Source organism: Pogonomyrmex barbatus, unplaced genomic scaffold (assembly GCF_055798465.1).
Source record: "Pogonomyrmex barbatus isolate J1 unplaced genomic scaffold, ASM5579846v1 scaffold18, whole genome shotgun sequence".
Classification (NCBI taxonomy): Eukaryota; Metazoa; Arthropoda; class Insecta; order Hymenoptera; family Formicidae; genus Pogonomyrmex; species Pogonomyrmex barbatus.
In genome coordinates this window covers 2,039,127-2,058,448 of record NW_028297114.1, presented here as the reverse complement: position 1 = coordinate 2,058,448, position 19,322 = coordinate 2,039,127, and the positions used below count along the sequence as shown (strand labels likewise).

The following is a 19,322-nucleotide window of genomic DNA, read 5'->3' as shown; positions in this document are numbered from 1 at the left end:
GCTGTACGATACCAGGCGCCATATATGTTTTAACGTTAATTAAATGTATTCTATAGAGGCACTTCCAACAAATACACCATGTCTGAATAATAGACGTATCATGATTATTCATAGCGAGGAAATAGACAACGCCGAGAGTTGATTGACAGCCAGCATTTGATATATCGCGTCATACATCGAGTTTAAAGTTAACGAAGGTATTCAGCCGTCGCGTTAAAGATTAATCTTGAAGCTTTAAGTATTTCTGCGAGCCGGTTTGAAATATACAGGCGGTCAACGTAAACCAACTCGCTAATTGCGGCGCTTGATCCTTTAATAATAAGTCGGTTTTGCATCGGTGTCGGTCTGTTTCGCTTCAAACCGCGATATCCTGACCGAAAATACGCGATCTGTTCATGTAACGTTTAATATTATTTCGGTAATGGAAGCACCCGGGCCATCCGCTCGTGTTATCATCCACGGTATCGAAATACCTTGCAAAAATATTTTGAAAACAAAACTGTACTTCTCGTGTATCTAAACACACGCTGATATTTCATACTAACTGGCGTTTTCTTCGATGATCAATGATAGTCCATATTAAACTCTAAGTCTGACGTGTGAATATAAAAAAAAATTTATTATCGAATATCGAGATGTTTATGATTAGTACCTAGTTATAAAATTAAAATTTACAAAATTTGATTATAAAACTATTACATTGAACTGTTTATAAAATTAAAAGCTAGAAGCGCCAAAAGAGAGCGTTAAAAAAAGCACATTTGCTTGTTTACATGTAAGAGTAAACTTACATTTTGATATATTGATATATTTATTAAACAGACAGAATACAATACGTCGTCGCGTTTTTATTTATTCACCAAGTTTATGTAGCACTGCCTGAGTTTATATAGCCTACCGGCGCTCAATCTTTTACAGCAGTTAGGTGGAAAATGAATTGGTTGTTGGTGCTTTCCAATAAAATACGAGCTTCTTCTCCGTGCAATTCTACGGGCTTTACTCGCCAGTTCACTTTTCGTGACCGAACTCTACTTTGCGGGACGCCAATCGCGAGATAATAAATCGGCACACGGGATAATAAATCGTTCGACGCGAAAAGAGATCCACGCACGAGAGGATTGGACCGCCACGCCAGGAAGCTCCACTTGTCCGTTACCGGATTCGGTGCGAAATGGGTCAAGCTAAAAATCGATCGTGAGAGTTTCCTGTAACATTCATTCAATCAGCCGCCGGACAGAGTTTACGTTATGCAATTTAATTAGTCCGCGCCGACGAGGGGTGGAGGGGTTCAATCGAATTTACTACGTCCCTATATCCCGTCGGAGTTTCTTGTCCCCGACAGGACTCGAGATTCCGCTCAGATTCGGGTCAGAGTGCTATTAGGTCTATCTCTGAGGTCTTGACTGGCTTCAAGACGGGATAAATTTAGCGACAGCAAGATACACCGGCAATTCCGACGAGCAAATCCGCGATGGGCTTACGGATGAATTGTTGTGCGCGAGTGTTTATCTTATAAACGTATAAACTTTTCGTGTATATAAGTTGCAGAACTGCAGAACGCGAATACACAGGACATCCTCCATTTTCTCTTAGCTGCAGAAAATAAAGCTGAAAGGATTTGTTCGTTTCTATGTATTTTTTTTTTAGTTCCAATTGTCTACGTATTTTTTAGTTCCAAATCATATGACTCCAAATTCATAAGACAATTAATTGAATCGAACAAATACTCGTCGAGACAATTATAATATATAGATAATATTTCTGCATTAATTGAAGTATTTTTTTTTCTTGTTTTTCATGAGTGATAAGCATTCGAAATTTTTCAGACCATCTATATTAATAAACTATATCTATATTAATAAAATATTAATGTATGTATTCAAAAATGTAAAGGATATCCTGCATAAAAACAAAAAAAAGATGTAATAATGTTAAACATGCAATGGATTGAGTCGATCGATGATTTTCTTTCAAATTAATTTTTTTTTCGTCATAAAAAGAAAACTGGGACAAGACTTGCCAACTCTAAAGCATGCTCTCCTTCTCTCTCCTTTCCTCTTTATACATTTTCATAAGAGGTACATGCGATCCAAAGCGATCACACAAAGCGCGTTCTCGTTACAGCAGCTCAAAGTCAACAGTAGCCTTCCGAGTTACACAAGTTGACTAGACCACGATCCTTCACATCAGTCAAGGTTCTCTCCCACAAGAAATAGAGCTCATTTGTAGTTGACAAAGTATATATCAAAGTGGACATTGGCTTGACTCAACCGGGATTCATTAAAACTCAGAACTGCGAAATAGTTCCTAGTAATGCTTCCTTCGCTTCTTATTCTAGCTTTAAATTTAATATCTTTCTTTTTTTTCTCATCAATTCACAGAAAAATCAGAAACAAATTTAATAATGATATAAATAAAACTTTAATGAAATTATCATTTTCAGATGATATTAATATTTAAATATAGGCTTGCGTTGTTTTATTTCTCAGTCAGATTTTTAGAAGGAGAGTTTAATTAAAAAAACGAGTTTCTAATTAGCAAATTGACCTAACTGAAAGTGATGATATTAATTTTATGATACTTTCTCTAAGAATCTTTTTTTTTTTTTTCAAAACTTGCACAGCACTATCGCAACACTGATCGTGCAATGTGGACACGGTTCTTTCTCGCGAAGTTTGTTCCAAGTTTTTATATCTCATCAACGATTATCGATAAAATGGTGGCCACGCGAAAAGAAGTTGGCAAGCCTCGACTCATCGGCAAGATGCCCTCGTCTCATGAGACAATTTCTCGGCGCTCGTTTTTACTTTGGTCGTAGATTGCAAAGCGGAAATGGAAGGGGCGTATATACGAAGTAATGAGATTACTTAGTGAACTAATTTTCATCACGCAATACACACAGACATACATATGTATACAAGAAATACCATTTCAAGTTTAGCACTCTTCATTCGGTCGATCACGTAACTTTTTGTACAGAAAGTAAAAAATGGGAAGCGTTCACTTATCAGTATATAATTATACATATCGTTTAATTTTTTTTAGACTTCTTAAACATTGAAAAAAGTACAAACTGAAATAATCCAATGAAGATTATATGACTGACATTAAAAATGAATTTTACGTGAATGCACCATTTTCTACCACGCAAATCGCTCATTACGCTAAATTTATTTTCTTTAAAAATGGATGAAAAGGTCTAATAGTTAATAAAAATATGATTTTTACAATGTAATAGAGATTCTTATAATAAAATGATCATGCAGCCTAAAAGATATATAAAAAATATCTAGATTAGATATACTAGAAGAATCTAAATATACACGATGTAAAATAATATTGCAAAAAAACGATATATTTACAATTAAAAAGCCTACTTCAAATGATTAGCCTTATATTGAATCCGTAGATAAAAAGGAAAATTATTATTTTACATGTAAATAATTAACTTATAAATAGATCGCCCTTATGTGGATTATATATCGCTATTTTCTCTCTCTCTTTCTCTCTTCTCTCAAAAACTGAATTTTTTCTCGATTTTTTGCAGTTTATAAATTAATGATCGCCAGCCTCAACAAGAACAAAACAAAATCTAATCTTCTACCGCTTTAATTAATTATAATTATGTGTATTCCAAGGAAAAAAAAATAAGTGTCTTGTTAATTCCTACTTAATAATAAACGGAGGATTATCAGCGACTGAATCGGCCTGCAATTTCCCGTCCGATGCCGAATCGAAAATGATAAGGTACGAGTGGAGGTTCAAAAGTGATAACGAAGAAGATATAGACAGACAGAGAAGAGATGGGGGGATACGAGGGTCACACAGACACAAAAAGAATAGACGTGTGTGAGGGTGAAAGAGAAGAAGTACAGTAGTAGAAAAGAGAGGATGAGAGCCTCGGTACAGCCGAGGTTTTTCTCCAGCATGTATAGGTAGGACCACAAAAAGAATAAAATTGAGATTTTTAAGACATGTACCGATGGTCACGCGATGTCCGCCCTGTGGAGTAGAGCGAATTGGCAGCCGCAGTCCCGGGGCTCTCGGGCTCTTCTGGGGTACTGAAAGCACTGCTCCAGGACGCAGCAGCCCCCGCCCCCGCACTGCATCACCATATCCGACAATGTGGTCATTACCTTCCGTCGTTATCGTTCGTCGGTTTCGTTTCGTGCGTATCGCATTATTCATTTTGTATTATTTTGTCGTTTGTCGGTTTTTTCGGATTTTTTTTTGTTTTTTGTTTTTTGTTTTTTTTTTTTTGTTTTTTCGTGACGGTGGCCATGTAAGATCCGCCAAATGTGAGGGGGTGGTCGGGGGGGAGGGCGCACACACACGTAGCGTAGAACAGTGTGGGAGAGTAGTACCGGTAATCGCACGTGATGTCAGCCGATATTCGCGAATTTTCGTGCAGTCAATCCGAAGAAACGACGTGGAGACAGAAGAAAGGAACAGAAGAAATCAACAGAATTAAAAATTGCGTTAATTGAGATTATCGATTATTAATCTTACTGGCTACAGCTACGTAATATATATATATATATATATATATATATATATATATATATATATATATATATATATGCTAACATGGCTGTTTGAGGGATTGCGGATGTCTACGCTAAAGGGATATGCTAATAAGCTTCATTATTTCGTTTGATTTCTCGCTACTGGGTTCTCTAACTACACTACGCTTTTCAACTACGTAGAGAGTTTAACATTTAATGTATCGACAAGAGAAATTTATTGACCGTCAATTCTGTCGCACTATCTCAATTCGTTATTATACGATATGTAAAAAAGAGTCACGTTTCTTCAATAATTCCATATTATAAAAAATGCAAACGTAGATGCTGTGTCAACTTTGTTAATAATTCTTCCGTTTTATAAAAATAATTACAGGTAATTACCAACGTATTTAATAAATTAATCCATGCATGAATTGTTCAAGAATCTAGAGCACAAAATTGACGATATAAATTTTTCTCTATATACTTAACATACGCGGCAGCATATTCAAATTTTAATATCAGGCTAATTAAATTATTTTTTTGAAACATTTCCAAAGCTTCCTCATTTAAAAAAATTCATTAAGTCGGCTGCTATAATAAATTTAATTGCATTAATTGCAACGATTTAATCATTATTTCTAGAAACTCGCAGAAAATCTTCAATGATATTTTTATGCGAAACAGACAAATGCCTATCATCGTTTTCATAATATTTGACGAGATAAAATACTTTTTTTATACAGCCTAATATATCCTGCAATGTTACCGCGCACATGTGCGTAAAATAATGAATGTTATTAGTTTATAAGTGATTTGCAAAGATTTTTTGTGGAATTCAATTTTATAAAATTTTTACTTTATTTTAAGATGGGAACTAAAGCCTACTCAGTGAAAATTTTCGCGAAAATGTAACATGGAAAAGAGCGAAATATAATATCAAAGATAATTAAACCCATCAATTTGTTTCTACATGGAAAGTATCTTATTAAAGAACCAATTGTTATAATGATAATGATCCGCGATTATATCGTTACGTTGTTAAACTTATCACCAAAATATCCTTTATAATATCGGCATCGCGGCCAGAAAACCGAAATAATCAGTATTATTAGACACGAATTTCGTAAACATCGAGTCTCGAGTCTCTATTCATTAGTCTCTTCTCATTGCTTAATATTTTAAATTGGAATCCTCCGAAAATTAAATATCTATAATTTATATCTATCTATTTAAAGATGTTGGTTTATTTTTGTAATTAATCCACGGCAGTTAAATTACGATTATCACGGCTAATTAATTTTTGATTTTCATAATACGCGAGATACGTTGCGTTATTACCTACAGTATCCATCACGTCAAGCAATGTTGTTTGATTATTAACGAATAATTGTGTTGCTGCATTAACCGCGATATATTGCAGCTGCTAGATGAAATCTAGGCGCGGAATGGCAACAGTGTTCGAATCGATAATATCTGCTGATTGATAGAAGCTTGACAGATGCTGCAGAAGCCAATGTTACCAAACTTTCGATTATACTACATCGTGGTAGCGACAATTGATCTATGCCAAAGTCAATGAAAGCTATATATATATATTTTATTTGTCTACGTACGTATTAGTCAGATATCAAAATAGCCCATTGCCAAAATAATGTATATATAATTTCGATATGGACATGCGCGTTCTACAAAAGCAAAATACATTAGCGTATCCGGAAAAAAAAAGTCGCGCGTTTTTATTACGTTACCGAATTAAATCGTGCACCCTCGAAATATCGTCGTGAACAGGAAGATTATTGGAGAAGGAAAATCGAACGATTTTAACAATCCGAACTGCGGAAGACACGTTAACGATAATAAATTTGGAATCCTTAAAACGCTTTTATTAGAAATCACGGAAATTTGAAATAACAGAATTTATCAATACGCATGTTTTTGATATATAACAAGTGCAAAAAAAAATTGGATCTCTAAAACGCTTCGGTGCATTAAAATCGCGTTATCCGAAACTGCTCTCGCACAAAAGCAACATTAGAAAAAAAGGAGAGAGAAAAAAAAGTACGAGTACCTGTTCGGTATGTCAAACATGTCGAAATGATTGCACTCGACTTTAAAACAATGTGCAAAAAAAGTTTTCGACGTCGATAAAAGTGACGGAACGTTCGCCGACCACGAAATTTAGTTCCAGATTCGTTTTTCCCTCACGACAATTACTCACCGTCACGAATTAGATCACATTGTTCCAAAGGGAGATCAGATCGATGCGTCTAAAGTTACCCCGACGTCTCTTTTTCGCGCGCGCAGCCAGAATAGAAATTATTATAGATTCTCGTTTTTCACTCTCTCGAAGACACGCAGATTATGCAAGATTATGCGGATTAATGGCCGGCGATGTCGGACGTTGGCGTGGTTTCGACTAATTACTCTGTCTTGACCCTCGTTCGTAATTCTATCCGGCGTGACGTCAAACCCGACCCGGGCAAACCCTTTTGTTCGCGCGGAACAAACCGTTCGCTACGAATCGCGTAATCGCACAAACCGAGCAAAACAGCCCGTCAAGCCAGTTCGCGGGCATCAAGTTAATTTAATAGTCAATAAAGTTTACCCGTTAGTGACTTGCTGTTCATTTGGAATACAATGATGCGCGCTATAACGAAATGCAGCCTAGGTCAAATGTAAACGCAGTTATTTAATAAACAGAATTTTCGCATTCCGGAAAATACGTTTTTTAAATTATTTATAATTAACTATGGGAAAACATAACTTCAACAAATTTTAATTAATTAATTTATCTAAAAGCCATAAGAGATCATTTAAATTAAATGATTGTGTGTAATCGAGTTCTAAGTACTGAAAAAAATTTATAAAGGCAATTTTTGCCTTACAAAGCTCGTAATTAAATTTATTTAATCAACGTGTCAACTATTGAAGCGTTTCAAAAAAAAATTCGATTTTTTATTGTACTATATAACGTATAAAAATGTGTATCACAATATAAGTGATTAAATTAATTTTCAGCATTTATAAACTTTTATAATTTTTTAAATATTTTATATATCAAAACAATAAAAAAAAATAACAAATTAAAATTAAAAATATGAAGTCAATCAATGACATCAATCAATTCGTTTCAATGATACCTATTACATTATCGTTAATGTCTTTTCACAATTAGTTAATAAATTAATTGTACGTAGTTAATTTTCATAATTTCGACATTCGTAATTTAAATTAAGGTTGTTTTCCATATTAAAATTAAAGAAAGTTCATTTAACACTAAGTGAGAAACTTTTTTGTAGAGTTTTGTAATTTATCTATATTATAAAAGATTAATTCGCTAACATTTTAATTTATAATCGGTTCCTGTGAAAATAATTATTAATGACTAAACATTGAAACAACTGCCATTTCCATTATTTGGACAATAATCAAAATTCAATTGGACAATAATTTTGGACAATAATCAATATAAATATTACGATCTTCAATAAATTGCAGAGTTACACTTTCATATAAAATTTTATACTAAATGATATATTTGAACAATTTTATATTATGAATGTTGCAAAATTTTTAAACTATATACACACTAAAATTATATTGTTAATAACATTTTTTTTTTGCTTTTCAGCTATATACATCTTTTATGCATTCAATGTTTGTCTCAAAATTAATTTGAATAAAGTTGATAAAATTAATTTTCATTTTGCGAGCAAACTCTCCAATTTTATCCGTTTAATCCTATTTCTTTATCTCTATCTTATTAATATTTACAATATAAATATAATGTAAAATTACAAAGCAAAATATTAAAAAAATTCTGTTACCAAATTAATCTCTCCTACACTAGACTATATTCACGTGTGACTTGCAATAATCCTCGTAATTATCACTACAACTTTGTTTTCTTCGTTATTTTTGCTGTCTTAACACGATGGTGTAATTCAACATTTTAGAATTGTTTTTCCTCGTTAATAGGACTTTAAGTCAGTTGCCTTTCGTCTAAAATTACGCGTTAAAATTCGGGGCGAGGAATGGAATTTAAAAGACGCATTTCCCGGTCATTCGCATATCGAGGCGCAATGCGTACGGTTGAATACCGTTACACGAATATACTCTCGTGAGTGAACCAGAATTCAAGATATGCTGATAACGGAAACGCCATTATATTTGCGCCTTTACGTTCCCGGCCGTATATCGGCATTATTCGAATTTTGCCTTGCCGACGACTAGGCGCGATCGTGCATGATACCCGAGGATTTGTCACACTATGCATAATGGCGATTGCATCGCGTCCGTCCCATGTGTATAATGAAGTGTCAATATTGTACGAGACACGGAATTTCGCGAGAACGAAAATGTCAGGCATTTGACGCCGGCATGATTCGATCCCGTTGTTGTAAAGAAGCTTATGTCGCGTCTTCGCCACGTTCGCATTTCCCGCGAAAATAGATTAGATTTTTGACGAAATATCTCTCTCAGAACTTGGACGGCTACTTTTCTGTATTTATATCGCAGGATCAACCTGCATTTTTTTCGATATATATTTTTCTTAATTATTATATCGCAAATTTATTGCATAATATTGAATTGCGAATATGAAAATCTGTAAGGGGATTAGGGAGGAATATTAATATCAACCCCTTTCTCGGCTGACTACTTGAGGCAGGTATTGGAAAAACCCATAATATATAATCGATCCTGAGTGATTATGACTGATCTCTCTAGAATAACCCATAATATAAAATCTAAAAATAAGACTAATATAAAAGAAAATTAATTAATTATTGTCATCTGATCTAACGATCAAGTGCGAGTTCGTCAGGGGTAAGCCGGTAAATTCTATAATAAAATTAATAAATCTTAACTTCCAGACGGATTCAATATAGTATTTAGAAATTTTCAACCACCGTGAGATGACAATTTTATATTTCGACAGTCCGCGCGCAATTTTCTCTCCTTTTTCGGGTTGTCAAGCGTCACGCCTCGGTGGATCTTACGACATTTCTTTTTAGCAGCGGGAGAAAATTTCTAAATTCCATCAAGCGTGTTTATGTAAGGGGGGGGGGGCTCCTCTCCTCCGGCTTCTGCGGTCTGAGTCGCGCTGCGGGTCGCCCGCCGCGCCGATCCCGCGGAAACGCGGTATACCTATGCGTTACCTGAGAGCACGCGTGCTGCGTCGGATGCTGCGTGTACGTGGCGTTCGCGGCCGCGCACACGCCGGTGCCGGGAACCTTCAGCTGCTCCTTATAGTCGGGCTGGTACGGCAGCAGCATGCGTATCTTGCCCCAGCGATTGAAGAACAGGGCTATCGCGCCCGCCCAGACTATCAGCACTAATATCACTATGCCCACCTCGACGCCGCGGATCTGTGGAACAAAAACAGTTTCGTCCTCTCGAGTATTCGATTCGCGAATCGAGATGTAAAAGCGATCGTGATTGACGTAGGAGGCCTAAGTACGACTCTTAATCACGGCGATAAAAATCAGAACGAGAAACTGATAAGATAACAATTGCAATGAGATTCTTAAAATTTCTTAAAAAAATATATACATTTTTAGAAAATTTTTAATTCATTTGTCAAGCTTTTTAATTTTTACGGATTATAAGTAAAGCTTTAATAAATTTAAAAGGTACATCGTTATTTTTACGCCATTAAGGAAATTAGAAGAAATCGTAGAAGAAACCTTAGGATCATCATCATGTTCTTTTGTTCTCCCTTTCCCTATACAACGCGCTGATGATTCTCTCACTTGAAGTCAAGTGAATACATACTTTAAAATATAAAAGTTACGGTAATTACGATGTAATCTTTTTAAAAGTTTTTTTTATTTGTGCGCACGATTGGATTTATCCCTACAGGCAAGAGTATCAGCGTTTTTAGTCCCCATCAGTGGATATTAAGAGAGATCTTTTTTGCATAAAGAGGGACGCGGGACCCTTTCTAGTCTCGATTAAATTTCGACAAAATTTCGTGGTCGTATTATACAGCCTTTCTTTTTCCTGCTCTGCTTTTATTCTCTCCGTGGAATAATCTCATATTCCTTCGCACGATAAATTTCCTGCCTTCCATTCATTTACGAATGGCACTCGCTGATTTTACAAAAGAATACGTTTGGAATAGTCGATGTAAAATGTCAATTCGTGCACGTCAGAGGCAATATAAAATGTACGTAGAAATTCATATTCTACGTTTAAAATTTATACAAAAAAGTTTTAAATCATGTCGACCATGACGTAAAATTTATTCCACAAGAAATGGCAGGTATATAACATGTCCTTCCAGTCAATACCTCCGCTGATGCGGACAGTAACATCCGCGTTGCGAATATCGGACTTTTTTTCAATGGCTTTGTTCGCGAAGATATACCTTTCCATGCAAGTTTTGTATTATAGATGTTGTGTACAGCGAACATGCGAAGATCACAAAGAGAAGCTCAGAGACAGCGAGCATTAGTAAAAATGCACTTTTAGATTCAGTCTTTGCAATGTACTTTGAAAAAAGAATTTATCAGAATATATCAGATATCGATACGAAAATACATTTCACATTAAGCAAGAAAAATACTCCGTATATATCGTCTCAGCATAATAAATTTTAAATTAATAAATACATATATCTCCAGATGTGTTACATTTTAATTTATAATATTATCTGTACTTTAAATTAAAGTCAGTTACTATCTCTTTGTATTTTTATTGTAGGAAAAGAAAGGTTTTGTAAATTTCAAATTCTAAATATATCTTTCAATAAAATTTAACGTGGCAGGAGAGCGATGTGTTAAATCTATTATCCAGTGATTCTGTTTGCCTTCTTACTATCTATTGGAATAGATAAATTTTGATTCAGTGAATAAAAATACGCGATGGAAAAATCGTCCGAGTCCAAATCCTCGCGCTGCTTTAAAATGACACGGAAAAGTCGATGTTGGAGAGTGTACTCGAGAAATACGGCGAAATATCGAAAGAGAGGCCAGCTGTGCATTGCCTTTTATTCAGTCATTTTTCTTCCGTTCATCCATTTTGATGTTTCCCCGCGCAACGCGGATATTGCATCCTAAGGCATGATAAATTGATTTTTCTTTCGTCGAACGTTTTATGCTATTCGAACGATATTTAAGAATATTTCCTTGCTCGACGAGCTATAATCACATCTACACGTTCAAATTCACGATCAGATTAATTTCTCTCTTCTGTTCGATTACGATTGCAGACTGCGCACGTTTATTCAATGCTGAAACAACGGAAGCGATTTCCGATACGTCAGATAACGAAATCCCGCGAACGCGAAATTGTGCATCGTTTAGGAGAAAAGTAGCTTACTTGTATATACGGTTGAGGCTGCTGCGAGGATGGTGGAGGTGGAGGAAGAGGACCACCGGTTACCGCTGCATCCTGCTGCGGGGACGTGCGTGGTGGCTCTGGAAACGATACGAATCTCGTTTACCATGATACGCCAAATCGCATAAATCACTGGCCGTGAGATTTTATACGGTGCTCTGCGCGCGGAAAATAATATTGGTAATTTAATTCTTCGCAAGTTAACTTCCGCGCGCTACATATGATTGAAAAAGTGAGCGTTCAAAGAACTTAAGCAAACAGAAAACGATATTAATTTACACTTTTTGAAAGGCTAATTCATTACGATTCATTGAAATTTACATTTTCTACAGTACAGGTTTTATCTAATGTGTTTTTCCTCCCCCAAAAAATAAAACTCGAATGAATCAACCGACATCCATTGCCAGATACATGTATATTTATATGTAACAATGTAGTAACAAAAAAATAGTTAAAAGATAAATATCTGTTTTTTTATACATGATAAATCATAAATCTGCAAGCTGTACCAAGCTAAAAGTTAAAATTGAGCACTTTTGACATATCGAATTATCAAACAATTAGAAGAAACTTGCAATAAATAATTTTATCTACGTTCATATTTTTAATTTAAATATTCAAAAACCTATTTAAATATTTATCTCACAAAAATATATCTCTAATTAAAGATACATTTTAAAATAGATCTTTCATTTAATGAGGGAGGTAAAAAATATGTGGGAGGCAAATATTTCCGGGATAATATGTTGCAAAAATGTGTGCAAACAAAACTATCACAAAACACGGTACTTGCTACTTTGCTACTTTGTGCGGGGATAAATCAATAAATCAATATAAATAAATATAAAATAAATAAGAAAGATAACTACGAAGCGTCAACACTGGTGGATGCTAAATGGACAACTACATAGATTATTAGAAAACTATTTCCCTTTATCAGAACGCACCTGTCACGTGTGACCGTGATGCCGGAGACAGGTAAAGCTTAGGAAGGCAAAGCTTACCGAGTGTACGGAAGACGATCGGTCGGCTTCGAAACTTCTTTCCAGCCCTCACGGCGGTTACGACCAGCTGATATTGCGTGTCAGCCCGGAGGCCGCTCAAAGTGACCGCTTCGCTATTTCCTGCGACCACCGCCACCACCCTGTAACTAACCACCTTGCCGTTATGATTCCGTGTTTTACGTTTACAGCAGTTATGCGCCCCTTCCGATTGCGAGTTCCGGCAGAAGAATTCCAAGCACGATTCGTTCCCTGACAGAATCCTCTAATTCCGTTGTTATTCTAACGATTCTTACGCTATTGATAACTGAATTAATAAGTTAAATTTTTAAATAGATGTGATAACTTTTTATGTTTTTTTTTTTTTACAAAGCACATTTTTTATTCTTAAAATCAAATCAATTTAAAATTCCGTTTAGAAAATATTGTAAATCGTTCATTCAAGAATTGACAGATATTATTTTTATAACTACGTATTACATGACGAAGAGGCTTCACCTCAGCTAATTATTTCTTGATAGTATTTCTTATATATCAGAATGTCTAAGCGGTTTACTCTTCCGCTAATGCTATTATACATGATATTAAACACACATGAGTGCACATGTTCATTAATCATACCTGTTATAAATAATTGCCAATCCACACGTTAACAGTCTCTATAACTCGAGGAATATATCCAATAATTATCGATAACAGCAATATTAATCTCCTGTCACGTTATCTAACATATCACTAATGACCATATATAGACATGATTAATAATGTCCGTTTCGTTTCCTCATTATTTAAGAAAAGCGAGCTTTTAAGCATTATATGCATTTTTCAAACAGAATAATTAATATTTTTATTAATTGCAATAAACGAGTTAATCGATTCGTCATATAATAATTAGATGTACGAAAATTGATTAACTTTAATAACATGATAATTGACGATCCTCAATGTAAGCCATCACAATCGGTATAATGCGGGACCATGGCGATAGTAAAAGAACTCATGTTAATAAAATGAATTACATAAAATGAAAAGAGAAAGAACGGACAATAGAAGGGATTTGCTCCATTCATTTTACATTTATAACAGCCACATCAATAGGAAGCGTAAAGATATTTTTTTACCTAGAAGCATTTTTCGGGTAAATTAATTTTTAACGGATGATTTATAGTGGCAAAGGAAGTACATTACGTTTTTAATAAATTTTTTTTTGGACTATTCTTGGACAAAAAAATATGTCATTAAAAAGATTTGTTTCAAACAATGCATAAGAAAAATAACTTTTTATCTTTAGTTTATTATACATTTAGATTAATTATTTTGAATTATTTTATTTATTTTGAATTAATTATTCTATAATTATCCCATCGACATGTTCTTTCAGCTTGAATGAATCCATAAACTTTTGTAAACAAGTTATCTTAAATGAGAGAAAAATGAAGCATTCAGCGCTTATTAATTATGATTGTTTATACAAATCCAATATCTTTTAATTAATGACACATTAGTCGAAATATGATCAAAACAAAACAAATGGAAATATCGAATATATTTGGTGCGCATCGACATTCATTGAAGCGATTATTGTAATTTGAGCAGAAAATGGGCATTGAATTTCGATACGTTGCTGTCAGCAACGTACAAATCGATCGATTTTGAGAAGCCTTAATAACGAGGCATGATGGAATCGTAATACAATAGCTTTGCACCACGATAGATACAAAATAGCAATTATTCTAGTGCACCGTTATTAACCTCTTCAAGCTATAAGCCACTAGAAATTATCGCTTTTGATAAGTCATACTTCACGAAACAGATAACATAATGGTTTATTAATCTATTTAAAAAACAATTATGTTTTAAAACTTTAACACATCGTCTATTTATTAAAATAATAATGTAATATTTAAAAACTGTGAATAAAAAAATATGAAGATTAATTGACTTTTGCTTAATTTTTTAAGGATTAAATTTCGATTTGTAAGAATTGCGTGCTCGCAATTTTTACATAATAACTCCCGATGGAATATTAAGCTAGTTACTTTTTAGTTATTTTTCGCAGCTCGACCCTGACAGCATGTATTTTGCTTTTGTGGCTTATCTTTTCTGAATCTTCGATACCCGAGAATACAAACTATGTCCTTACGAAGATGGGAACGCTCCTCCTTCAGCAAGATCATTTTCTCATAGATTGTATCGAAGGTTATCAAAGTGCAACTTCGATTTATCATCGCCGTAGTTCGACAGATTCTATACACAGGACACTCGTGTCACGTTTCAAGTCACGACGATAATTGAATCGACGATATTAAATGTACCGTTAACAATCATTAAAGATCAAGATTATCAGACTAATTTCTTGAATATCGACATCAAAGTTCCGCTTTATAGCTTAATTATTATTAAGTGGAATTATTATTATTATTATTTTTATTTTAAGATTGCTCGCTTTCTCTTAAATTCTCGTAGCGCATATCTGCACTATATTTTAGATGATGATAAAGAAAATATTTATTTTCCGAGGAATATTAAATTAAAGTATTTTCGAAATATTAATTATGCATTATTAATTTTTAAAATTATAATTTTATCATATTTATGACTATAAATAATTATTACGTTAGTATTTCACATACATATATTGCATATATTCTAATAAAAAAATTCAAAAATTCGTTAAAATCGAATTATGCAAAATTCTATTCCAAATAATGTTGCACTTTTTTAAGTATAATCTCTTGTTTTGAATGTATATTATATGAAACATTATTTTCCAAATGAAAATATGCTATGCATATAAGTATTTTGTACACCGTCCACTCAAAATGGTTGTAAGATATAATGCTGCTGCAAATTATTAGAATTAATGTAAACTTCTAAAATCAGATAATAAAATAGACACAGTTTGGTTGAACAGAAACAGAATTAAATCGAAAATTAGTTATAGCGCATGTTTCCTAGTAAAATTTTCCAACTGACCTATTTAATGTACCCCCCTCTCGTGCATTTTCGTCGTTACGTAAAGCCATAATCTAACCTACGTAAGTGCATGTTGGATTTTACATAACAAGACCCCGTTAGTACTGGACCGTCATCATTATCATGGCAAAGATCGATGCTATGCATTTGCGCAAAGCACTCCTACCGCTTAAGTGCATTTAGATGAACGAACGCTCTGCAACAGGCCGTTTGTGACCTTCTCATGTTCGCATTTCAATAGTTCAGCACGCGCAGCGTTTGTCATCAAATATAGCTCTGCTCGCTCCGCTATCGATTTTATACCAATAAAAATATTTAGAAAATATTTTCTACATTTTCTGATTCATAGAAACTCTAAAAATGCAAATACATAATCGTAAATGTATGTTTTTATGCATACACACGTAATATTGTAATCAACCTCAACAATCCACCAGTTTTCAAGATTGCAAGTGATAAAAAAACTTCATTTCTGATTAATTAGATAGATTTTAATTCAATAGAAGTTTTGTTTAAATAATTAAAATATCATCTTTTTATTGAACATTTAAGTCAAATAATTCAATAAATAAATAATAACATATTTCATTGTCGTTGTTATTCTAAAAATATAATTAGTTATAAAACAACTCTAAAATCTTTTAGTTCTAAAATAAGTGTAAATCAATACAATCACGTTCCAATAATGGAAGATAATAACGGCTCATTATTAATTTAATATTCTTTTATTTGCGATACGTACGAACTGAATTCGTCTTCTATTTCATATCATTATTTTAATGACACGGATTGCCATTCATAAATGCCGAATCCGATTACTGTTACTTTCATGCTTGAATGCAATATGTTTATTCCAATATCGCCCCCATAATATTGTTTCCATTTCGTTAGTGTACACTCTACACAATTCATCATTAATAATGACTTTATAAATTTGAATAATATTGAGATAGAGTGAAAGAAAAAAATTAGTACTTAATACAGAAACGGTATAAATATCTATCGCTAATTAAACTTGACGTTTATTATTATTTTCTAAAAGTCGTTTATATTCTAACTTGGACTTGTTGTTTTATATTGTTTTAATAAATGATACAATATGAAAAGCGTAAAAGTAACTTAACGTAGTGAAGTAGCTAAGAGAAAATTTGGGATAAAGACTTGTTAATATATGCAAAATGTCTGAATCCTAATGGGACACCGTTTGTAAGAAGAGCGAGCCAAACTGAGCAAAAAAAGTTGCTATTTCACTATCAATTAATAATTCATATGTATTGTCATACATATAATTAATAATTTATATAAAAAATATATTAATAATTATATCAAAAATATTCATATATATGTGTTACCGTGACTATATTTTCATTGTATTCGATATTACTTTCGTACTTATTACTTTGAAAAACGGATTGCAGGTAATTAAATTTCATAATTGTCATAAATTTAGTTACCAGAACTATTTTGTTTCTTCTCAGTGCGGGCGCTTGCATTGACCGATGAACTGGGCTTATTCCACGATGTTTAATCTAATCCAATTATTAATAATTCATTATTAATTGCGAAAATCATAAAATAGTAGAGGACTTTTCTGCTCAGTTTGACCCACTTTACTTGTACACAAGGGGTGTACCTTTAGGAATCATTTCCTGTATATGTAACATATGTATATGTAACATTGTTGTCAGTTGTATAGAAATTTATGCTAGACAGGTGCGGAATTAACCCCTTTCAGCATGCACGTCACGGTAAACTCAATTTCTCTGCTGTATACAATTCCTTCTAGTAAAATTATGTTACGAATATTTGCTTACAGATTACCAATAGAATTCTGTTTCTTAATAAAGTAAATAAACTTATCAATTAAGATTCTTAAAAAATCTTTATAATATCAGATAGTTTTTTATAAGAATATCTTATAATCTGTGAACAAGCTTAGAGTTTTTTAATAATTCGAAATAAAATAATAATAATTGTAATGAATTATTTGGCTCACTCTGAAGAAAAGAATTCTAGATGTTAAGGCTAAATTTAAAAAATTCCACATTATTTAATTTATTTATTTATTAATGACATTTGTATTTTTATGATATTCTTATTAGTTATTAGTTATTTTTAATCCTTTTCTTTTATTTCAAATCAAACTCACACAAAAACTACATTTCTGCTAGCACACTTTTATAAATTAAAATTATGCAAATTACTTTGCTATTACGTTAATTTGATACTTCATTACGCTTCATTACACTTTAAGTTCTAGAAAAACTTTTTATATAAAATATTGGAATATTTTTCATATTTTTTTGATATATTACTTAGCTTTGCCACTACGATGTTAAACATAAACTGGGAAAAGCTATACACAAGGGTTCAAACATTGAATGCGTGAGTAAAATCAATATATACCATCAATATATACCATTAAAAATGATACATTTGCACATGGAACGAGATTATCATGTAACAAAACATATTTAATATTTAATTATTAACTCGTGAGTATTCGCGCTATATGTTGTGCAAAAATAATTTTAAGTAAAACATTTATAGATATATAGATTATTCATGTCATAAATAATATCATTGATTTATATTTTCAATTTCTCAAAATTTTTAAACGCGCATTTAAATATTATTTGTCTTCTTTTGTTATTCATTATTTTAATTTTAATTAACAAAAGATTACAACGCAAAATAAAATATATTGCATTTTTAATTTTTATATAAACAGGATACATCTTTTAAAATTTTATATAATATAATAAAAATTTTACACGATATGCAATATTTTATTATTTTTCAGCTAGTTTAAATGATATATAATTTTGTGAAATTCACAAAATTTGATTTGTTACTACAATAAATTTTATCACTAATGAATTAAATTATGGATTGCAGAAAATTTCTATCGTATAATTTTAAAATATAAAATATTAAATATAGGTCTTACAGATTGTCATTACCGTAAAATGTATGAGATCCATTTTAAAAATTAAAAGTTAATAACAAAATACAATCAATTCTATTGACCTAATTAAGATGCCATTATAAAATATTTCAAAGTTGATGATGTCGATACAAGTTGATGATGAATCATATATGTAAAATGCAGTATACTTGGCGAACACTCACGGGTTACACGAAAATCATTTCAAGAAAAGCGGGATATACCTGCCATCGTAATTCCTGCGCCGCAAAAGGAGGAGGTAAAAATCTCAATTAATATTGAGCTCTCTTTAAATGAACGTAAATATCGAATCGACATCGGTTGGTATAAATTCACTATCTACTATTTCGGTTTGCCGCTCCTATAAATCTGTCTGTAAACCTTCTATTCCAACGTGATTCATCTGCACGTTGCGGTGCATCGACGCGATAAAAGCAAACACATGCGGAAATGTGTTCCTAGAATGTGATTCTAATTGTTTTCTTAAGCCCGTTTCACTCAAACATACTACGTATGATGTATTTATGGATATTAAGTCACACTCTCTAG

General features: G+C 32.8%; 1 protein-coding gene across 16 annotated transcripts in view; it reads right to left on the bottom strand.

The window, feature by feature from the left end:
- The window catches only part of LOC105433985 (uncharacterized), a 77,444-nt gene that overhangs the window by 18,449 nt on the left and 39,673 nt on the right, over positions 1-19,322 (bottom strand). For 11 of the 16 annotated variants that reach the window (XM_089075253.1, XM_089075255.1, XM_089075264.1 and 8 more), the window contains 4 exons: positions 18,998-19,012; positions 12,797-12,999; positions 11,832-11,929; positions 9,668-9,877 (listed from right to left, as the gene is read on the bottom strand). In XM_089075253.1, coding sequence (XP_088931379.1) covers positions 9,668-9,877; positions 11,832-11,929; positions 12,797-12,999; positions 18,998-19,012 — 526 coding nt within the window. The remainder of the gene's footprint in view (positions 1-9,667; positions 9,878-11,831; positions 11,930-12,796; positions 13,000-18,997; positions 19,013-19,322) is intronic. The other 5 variants (XM_089075259.1, XM_011649528.2, XM_089075258.1 and 2 more) reach the window with 4 other exon arrangements.